Raw genomic sequence first — 10022 nt, 5'->3', positions numbered from 1 at the left:
ACAATCACACTCAAAATTCTCCTAATGAAAGTAGTATTGCAAGTTGCAATGCACTTGGTAGTTGTTAGAAGTCTGAGTTCTGATTCCAGCATATGCTCTCAAGGTTAAAGTTCATTGGTTCTCCCTTGTAGCTGGAGTAATGCATAGTATAATTGATTCTCCACTCTTTAGCATTAATGTGAGCCCTCAAATTGAAATATATACATCATATGAAACAAATATTAATTGTCATTCTCAGGGGATATGTGCTCTTACAACTTTTATGCAAAGGACCATAAATGTTCTCTGTCTTGTCTCATTCACTGCATCTTTAATAGATGGAATAAAGTTTCTTTCTTTCTTCAAACAACATTTAAATTGCTACAACTTTGATATTTTGGTTTGATGTATACTACTGTCATTTTCTCTTTACGTAAGCCTCCACTTCTCCAGCTATCTCCATGTAGCATCACTTTATAGTATATGATCATTCGCTTATCAATTATCATGATGTAAAGTCTTCTCATGCAATAGTTTAAGACTAAACATGAACAACAACAGCTTAATTTTAATCCATCGATATTATACAGAGTTTTAATTTATATGATCATCCAATTAAATTGATATATTTATATGCTTTTTTAAATAATAGATGCATATAATATATAAGAGAAAATTTATGGGCCAATAGATTTTGTGATTTTTAGTCATTAATTAGTCATCAATGATGTTTTTAATAGTATGAGATTGCATCTAATGATATAAAATCATTCAATTTTCTTTTGATAGTTAAGTGCTGACCAAAATTTAACAATAGTGCTGACTCCCTAACATTTCTCTAATATATAATTAGTTGACTATATAAAACTCTTTTACATTAATAATAATAATAATAATAATAATAATAATAATAATGAGAAATATTAGAAAGAAGAATACACAAAATTTAAGTGTATATTTATTGATTAATTATAACTAATCAATATATATCATACAAAAATATTTGTACATCAATGATTGTTAGGATAATTTCTCTAATGAATTTCCTAACTTGTAGTTTCCTAGCTATATTCTAATACATAATCTAGAAGTTGGAGGGCACGTGGGATAGAATTCCCAATAAAGCCATCCTAACATCAATCAAACTTTTATACAAATCCTTAACTCTTCCCTCAATGATCACAATCCCATTCTCCAATTTCATAGAACTCTTGTTTAATCTCTCAACAGCAAATTTAATCTCCTTTTCCTTCTTACTATTATTACCCTTAATATGCTCCTTCAATTCCCTTGCTGCAATCACTGTTTGATGCAATTCATTCATCAAGAAGCAAGACCCAGATCCCATTTTCTTCATCTTCTCATCACTACTTCCTTGATTCGCCAATTCCATCAGCAATCTCAACCACAAAGAGCTAGTACCCTGCAGAGAGTGCTTAGTGGAAGACGACAACCCACGTTTCGATTTTGATTTTGATCGAAACGAAAGGCCGAGGTCAAGGAACATGCAACAAACCAAGGCCAAAGCCTGGGAGCCACACATGATCTCACTGAACTCTGTTTCATGACATAGCTTTTGCTTCTTCAACAAGCAAGAGCTACAATTATAGTTCTTTTCTACACTTTGAAACGAGTCCAAAAGCTCCAATGCACGTTTTGTTGCACTATGCTTATTGGAACTTCCACTATCAACCAAACGTGCAACCATTCTCAATGATTCCACATAGTTCTTGATTTGGTCAATTTTGTCCACAAAGTAATTGCATGCATCAAGAACCTCAACATTTGTTTCTAGGTGCAAATCAACACCTCCATGATCAGATTCATCTCTAGAGGGAATTTTCGCTAGGGAATTGATTGCCTTTTTTTGAGTGGCGATGGTAGCATCAAGCAATTGAGCCAACCCAATTTCTCCACTACTAGTATCAATAAGGGTGCCTAGGACTATCGTGAGTTCGCTGCCAAATTCAGATTCTTCGGGCAAAGGGGCCACCGCGGCAAACCTCAAGGGGAGGCTCCTTAGGATGGCTGATGGTGCTGTCATGGTGATGTACAAACTGCAAGTTTTGAAATCTAGCTAATAGACAAAGTTTGTTAATTTTGGGAACATATGTTCTATGACCAATTCACAATGTTGTGCAATGGATATATATAGAGCCAGAAAAGCGACATGAAGAGACACGTGTCAATATTGCATTGCATATTAACTTCATCAAAAAGTGAAAGCATCAAATATCACAATCACAATTTAAGGTGGTTTCTAGCTGCAATTTTTTGGACCAATAAATTCCTGTCCACCTTTATAAAAGAACGACCTTATAAGTTAGGAAAAATATAGGTAACTAATAATATTTTTGAACAATGTGTAAATAATATAAATTAATAAAATTAAAAGAATAAATTTAATGAATAATATTAAATTAGGATATAATATATTTATATTTAATTAATAGTTGTTTATATTGTTTAAGATAGTTATTGTTGCACTCCCCTATTGTTGCACTCCCCCATAAGTTATAATGCAAGTTTAATTTTTTTCGACTTACTTTTTGAAATAAATTAATTTGAAAAAAAAAAGGGGCAAGCGCGGGACCCATTTGAATTGAGATTTATGGGTTTTTGGTACCGTTGTCTATTTCCTCATTTTGGGTTTTGCGGTGAAGCATGTTATTGAGAGTGCGTGGTGAGGAAGTAGTGTAACACGTAGCGAAAGTGAAACAAACACTCACCAATGACAACCACGTCTCTGCTTAACTGGCTTCAACAATTATTATATTGGGTTGCGCTTCCAGTTTTTGCAACACCTTTTGTTTTGCATACCCCAATGTGATTTCCATCAATTTTTCTGAGATAGACACTATTTCAATATTCATGAAAGTCAATCATTTCTTGTCATATTGACAAATATAGTTAAGTCTTATATTTGATGTTTTATTTTTCAATTCCGTTAGTAACTAATAGGAATTCTGTCAATTCCTACTAATTTTAATTTGGTTAGACTCTAAAACTCATTTTATTTAAAAAGTTATATTTTTAATTATCTAAAGTTAATCTTAATGTCTCATTTATGATTGTAAATTTAATTTACCCAAAATTTTTATCATACAGCCACATTTTTCATTTTATTTTTGATGAATGCATCTTCTGCTATATGTATCTTCTTTTTAAAATTTGTTTAAATATATTTTTAATAAATGTGTTTTCTGTTATAAGTCTTTTTAATAAATATATCTTTTATTAAAAGTATCTTTAATAAATGTGTTTTTTATTAAAAATATTTTTAATAAATATATCTTTTATTATATATTTTTTTAAATGTGTTTTTAATAGATATGTCTTCTATTTAAAACTTATTTAAAGGTATCTTTTATTAGATGTATTTTTAATGAATTTGTCTTTTATTTAAAACTTATTTAGATGTATTTTTATTAAATATGTCATTAATTTTATAACTAATTAACAAACTTTCTGCCCTCTAATTATTTCTATAATCTTAAATTATTTCTAAGAAACGTATGTAAATACAGGTTACTAAACATATATTATAATAATAATAATAATAATAATAATAATAATAATAATAATAATTCAAAACTGTAACAAGAACTAGCTTAAGATTTTGTATATACTCTTCAGTTATAAGATTCATACTTTATTGATGTAACATACAAAATATTATTAGTCCATAATTCATAACTCATCACAAGCGAATCTATGCAATAATTTAGAGCATATCCATCAAGGTTTGGCATAAAATTGAATTAAAAAATACTAATAAAATAAAAGATCTATTATATTCATGGCAGATGAGTTATATTCTAAATTAACTATCTTTCATTCATAAGAATCAAACTAAATTGATTCACTTTCATCTTTTGACTACCAAATATACAAAAAATGAAACATGTTCAGTTGTCCTTATTCCTCTTTCTACTGATGTTTATTACCTTTTTATTCTTGCACCAATTCACCAACAGCACCATCTCCAAAAAGTTCATCCACAACATCATCAAAACTATCAGCAACAATCATACCAAAAAATTCTACAAATCAACAAACAGGAATAATCTTCATTAATAACAAAAGATGTTATAAACATTATCATAGTAAATACAAAAAATCATTATTGTGATTACATATCCTCAAAATCATTCTTGATTTTCAACTTTAAAACCTTGAGATCATAAGAAAATATAGGATGTTACAAGTATTATCACAGGCATAAAATCACTAAATCAACAAAACAAGAATAATCTTCATTAATAACAAAAGAACGCAAACCCCTAAAATCAATAAATACTGCAAATTCTACAAGGGCCCACAATTTGTATATTAATGTAAGCATAAATATACAAAGTCACAACTCATAATCTCAGATAAAATTAATATATGTGCTACAGCAAAACAAGTAAATGCATCAGGGATACATAATTAAATTAGTACTGACTAAATTTTTTTCAAATTTTCAGTAAATTATCCTTTAATATATTCTTCTGTGTTAACAAGTTACAAAAGATTCATCCACACAAAAAATAATATCAGTAGCTAGGAACTAAGAATCCTAACATGAGTAAACTAGAGAATAGCAAACAAATAGAGAATAATTTAGAACATGCACCTGCAAATTCGTATAGAAATAAACTGAGACAAGATAACCTGGAGAAAAAAATACCATAAACATTAGATGATTAAAATCATGTTTTAACAATAAACCAACACTTTCTCCTTGTTTTGTTTGAGGGGAGGAAAAAGAGGGTTGCGGTGGTGGTGGGGGAGGAGGGATGCGGCGGTAATCTATGGACTACGAGGGGAGGAGGACTGCGGCACTGCGAATCTCGACAAGAACGGCAATAATGTGCTGGCGGGCTATGAATAGCAACGAGGATGGGGCCATGGTGGTCGGCGGCACTTCGAATCGTGACGAGAAGGGCTCTGCAATGGTGGATGACACTGCGAATCACGAGGGAGGCACTACGGTGGTTGGAGGCAGTTCAAAATGCAAGGGAAGAAGGCACTCTCAAGGGACGACAACGGCGAGAGTGGTTTGAGTGGGGGTGGGAGTGCGGCGCGATAAATAAATCTGAAGAACGGTGAGTGAAGCGAGGTCGGGGGTGCGGCACGATGGAAAACGGTGAAGCGAGGAATAAAGAGGCAACGCCGGGGCTGAGTAAGGTGGCGTTCTCGTAGAGACAACGTCGGCGCCAAGTCGCCAACGAAGGAAGGAGAAAAAGGAGCCTGATACAGTAAGAGGGGTAGTAGAGTCAAAAGAAGCACACTGCTAGGAAAAGGGAGACATGCTTCTAACTAACTGGAAGCGAAAAATAATGCAGAGGAGAGGAATATCAATAGGGGGAGGAAACGAAGAGGAGGGTGGTGCATTGTGAGTCTTTTCCTCTCTAACTAATCTTTCTTTTCTCTTTCGCTATCATCTTCTTGTTCTTATTCTCTTTCTCTATCATCTTCTTGTTTTTATTCTGGACTGCTACTATTATGCAGGTGACCAGTGGAATTTCGTATACTATTTATTCACATCTTCCTTCAATTAATTGTGCAATTTATTTGTAAAAAACCACAAAAATCCCAAATTATAGCCACGTACTTGTACATACGTACTCCCATTTTACTTGTTTCTCTGAGATCGTATCATTTGGTGCTCTCGTTGACAACATGGCTGAGAACAACCATTTCAGTCTATGCAAGCCGCCATCAATATACTCGCTGAGCAATCTGATGGTCACCATGAATAACTCGCAGCGATTATACAATCCTTGGTGTCGATTCAGGTACAGCTCACCCGAAAGTTTGATGACTCGCCGCGTCAACCTTCCCCTCACTCCATTTTCGCTGCTCCGCACAAATGAAGGTTAATTTTCCGTGATTCTCGGGCAGGGATGATGTACTCCAATGGATCTTCCGGGCTGAGAGATTTTTCAGGATCTATGATATTCCTGAGAATCAGAGGCTTGATTTGGTTGCTATTAGCCTCGAGGGCAGGGCCCTGGCATGGTTCCAAATATGAGAAAAGTTGGATCAAGTACATGATTGGATTTCTTTGTCAACGGCACTTCAAATTTATTTTGGCCCATCTCAATTTGAAAATCCTAGAGAAGAACTCTTGAAATTAAAACAATCTGCTTCTGTGAAAGTTTATTTTGAGGCCTTTAACGATTTAGCGGCAAGGGTGTTTGGGATGGATGATACTTTGCTGATAGATTGTTTCATTGGGGGATTATTGCTGGAGTTTCGGCGTGAGGTGAAATCACACTACCCGGCTTCATTAATGCAGGCTGTAGCTTTGGCCAAGCTTTTTTAAGAGAAGTTTGCTCCCAATACTCAGAGGTGGAGATCTCCAACCTTACAACATTTAGCTACACCACCTAAATTTACTTTCGCCCCCACAGCCAAACCACTAGCCATTACCCCAACATCCCAACCATCAAACTCATATTCAACCTTACCTTTACTACTAACACCACCAAAACTAGCCGCCATGCGTAAATTGTCTCCCATGGACATTCAGTTTTGGCGAGAAAAGGGCCTTTGTTTTACGTGTAATGAACGTTACTCTCCTTCGCATCATTGTGCCGCCAAACACTATTTCTTAATCTAATCTGTCAAGGAATTACCCCGGGAAGAGATTGTTGTCGAAGAAAATCTCGAAATCAAGCAGCCACCACCGGTTGAACTTGATCCGCCTGAACCATTACACCTTTCTTATAACGTTTTGACAAGAATTTCAGACAGAAGATCAATTTGATTCTCTGGTTCTGAATCGGGAATAGAACAAATGGGTGATACTTGGTTATAATTTCGAATCCATTATTATATGTTTGGTCTATCATTTTTAGCCATTACACTTGAAATCTGTAGGTCCTTTATTGGTAGTATGAGCAAGGAAAAGGAAGGAGGCTAGCGCCCTACCTTACTACAACATAAGGACAGAAGGGAGAGGGTTGTGAAGGTGGTCTCGTTATCCACACCTCCAGTCAGATGAATGGAGGCTTTTAGACAAATGGCCAACCTGGGTTTTCATGAGCGTTGGCAGGTCCTGGAGTTTTTTTCCGATACTGCTTGCTGAGATCAGCATAAAAGATTGGATGGAGTTCTTTCTTTTTAGAATGTATCTGTCGTTCTTGGAGTTGCCGTTTTTGAGTATGAGAATGAAGAAATGAGATATTTTAGTAAGTGTAGGGAGCGCTGGGATCCCAGAATAGGATCCTGAGCACTTCTTGGTCTTTAACCCCCTCAGTCACTACGAACGCTCCCGATTAGTGCAATGGGATGTGACTTCTCAATTTATATGTTCTTTCTGCCCTGCGAGCTTTTTCGTCAAGGGATTACTGAATATCTGCTATTAATTAAACTGACTCGTTTAAGGTCTATCCCCCGACATTAAATAGGGTTAAGAAATAAATTTTTCTCCCTAGAGCTCGAGATTGTAAGTTTCAGGTACTAGTTTTGCAGCAAGAGCTAGTCATTCCCCAGCGCTATAGTAGCTTTAAAAGGGGAGGAAATTGCCCTTCTCCGACCTTTACTGCCCAAATTGAGAGCGGATAGCTAATGCGTTTCGCTTTTTGAACAGGGTTCTATGGTCGGTCCGCGACCCTGGATGCCGAAGGCCGGAGATAACAATAGAGGCCTTCAAACTTACACAATGTTGGGGGATAAAAGATAGAAGATAAGACTTCTAACAATCCTTTTAAGATACATAGATTATCAATGGGAAAGAAGTTTGTGTTTTAATGGATGGTGGAAGTTCGGATAATTTCATTCATCCATCCGGTTGGCTCTCCTTTAATCCAACAGCTGCTGCATCTAAGCCATGACTCTTTGATAGGAGGACATGGTGGGTATAAGAAAAATCTGGGAAGATTAGCTGCACAATTCTTTTGGAAGGGAATGTCTTCATCTATTCACGACTATGTCAAAGCTTGCAACATTTGCCAACAGGCAAAGTATAGTACATAACCACCCGCAAGGCTCCTTGAACCTCTGCCGATTCCCTCACACATTTGGCAAGACATCTCGATGGATTTTATCATCGGCCACTCTCCTTATGTATGTATATATATATATATATTTTAAAATATATATATATATATATTTTACTTTTGTACCTCATAGAGGTTTATGGAGAACTAAGGTTACTTTTATATGTTTCGTGTTATGGATTTCAATATGTATGTATATAAATATTTTTCGACCAGTCTTGACTTCGTAGGCTGAGTTAGAAGCTTGCTTATTTTGCACCATTGACTTCCTATTCTCACTTATATATATATGTGTGTGTGTGTGTGCGCGCGCGCGCGCTCTTTAGCTTTCTTTGTACGCAAGTAACCTTGTTCCCGAGCGTTGCGCTTTTAATTTTGCAGTTTTGTTTTACCTATCTTTCAAGGCTCCTTGTATATTACCTTCTTTCAAATATTATACGTGTATATATTTTATTTCTAGAGGTCGTAATACCACACTACCTCTGTTTTATTACTTAAGCTTAAAGCTCTGTATGGTAGGGTGTTACATTGAAAGCTCTGAGTACTAATGACAAATCATGGTCAAGTACTTGTGGTGTTTATGTATCAAGCAAAAAGATTGAAAACAAAACACTTAGAGTCAAGGCTAGGCTCAAGTGCAAAGCATTCCCTTAAAGCTCAAAACTCTGAGCATCAATGATTAGAGAGTAAAATGATCGCTCTATTATAGCCGTAGAAATTAAAAGAGTTAATATCAGATGAATCAACCTATCAAGTAATACACTTTTGACTTTTTTTGTTTTTGCTAAACATCTAAATAATTCATGAATAGTTGAGAGATTCATTTCTAAATGTTAACGAGCATCAATAATAAAATGTTGAAGCTGAAAAGGCAAATTAATTCATCTTCTCTTGTTTAATAAAGTCTTCGTGATAGTAAATATCAATAAGAGTAAAAATTTTAGCAATGTCAAAATTCTTATAAACATCCTTAGGTATAAGAGTACAGCTCAGATTTAGCAGATCCATTGTTTGATCATTGAATATGCTATTCAACTCTTGTAATTACTTATTAATCTATTATCTATTACTAATTTTACAATCAAAATGTGTCACACGTCATTCTCTCATTGCAATTGATATCAAAATTTTTCCTCCAAAATTAAAGAGTTCTTCCATCTTCTCTCTCTTTCTCTATATCTCTCATTCTTTCATTCACTCTATTTCTCTTATATATCATTATCAATGACTAATTACAAATTTGACAATAAAAATATATAACATGACATTTTCTAATTGCATTCTAATTAAATTAAAATTAAAATTGAAATATTAAAATTAAAATATAACTATATTATATTTATATTTATATATTACTAACTACTTTAATAACTAAAGTGTGTCACATGACACTCTCTTATTAAAATTTAAAAAAAATATTTTCTCCAAAATTAGTAAACTTTCTTCTTATATTCTCTTATCTACTTCTCTCTCTTTTTTTATTTCTCTTTATTCTTCTTACTTAATAATTTTTTTTAACTTCCAAAATTAACAAATTCTCTCTCTCATTTTTTTTATCTTTTTTTTTATTTTTTATTTTTCTTTGCTTTTCTATTTTATAAAAAATAAAATTAATAATAAAATATAATTTAAATAAATAATATTATTATATACATATTTTTTATTTAATTTTAAATTTTAATTATTTATTTTTTAATTTATATTTTTATTTTTTAAAATATTTATTACATAAATTAAAAAAATACTAATATTAAAATTAAAAGTTAGAAGCAATATTTCATCAACTCTACCTTCACCTGCCTCGAATTCTCACTTCTCTTTTTCTTCGCCACCTTCTCTCAAATACGCTACAACACGTCACCCAAACCCATTTTTGCTCGTACCCAAGGTTCTGAAAATCGGACCGAACCGGCTAGTCGGAACGGTTCAACCGAGAATCAGCGACGCAAGCGGTCCGGTCCTCTTTCTATAACCGCTTGGAAAAAACCATTTAAAAACCGACGAACCGGTCAAGAACCGACCGATTGGGCCGGACCGATAACCGGCAGGTTC

General features: G+C 34.0%; 1 protein-coding gene across 1 annotated transcript; it reads right to left on the bottom strand.

Moving 5' to 3' along the window:
- Nucleotides 1–915: 915 nt before the first annotated feature.
- Nucleotides 916–2127, bottom strand: LOC140174982 (uncharacterized). Its single transcript, XM_072201896.1, has one exon. The coding sequence runs from the start codon at nucleotides 2021–2023 to the stop codon at nucleotides 1064–1066; it is 960 nt and encodes a 319-aa protein (XP_072057997.1). The 5' UTR covers nucleotides 2024–2127; the 3' UTR covers nucleotides 916–1063.
- Between the last annotated feature and the right edge of the window lie 7895 nt (nucleotides 2128–10022).

This window comes from Arachis hypogaea, chromosome 9 (genome assembly GCF_003086295.3).
Source record: "Arachis hypogaea cultivar Tifrunner chromosome 9, arahy.Tifrunner.gnm2.J5K5, whole genome shotgun sequence".
NCBI classification, from domain to species: Eukaryota; Viridiplantae; Streptophyta; class Magnoliopsida; order Fabales; family Fabaceae; genus Arachis; species Arachis hypogaea.
This window is presented reverse-complemented; position numbering and strand designations above follow the sequence as displayed.

Coding starts and splice junctions, on each gene's coding strand:
- LOC140174982 (XM_072201896.1), bottom strand. CDS start 2,023: ATGACAGCACCATCAGCCATCCTAAGGAGCCTCCCCTTGAGGTTTGCC.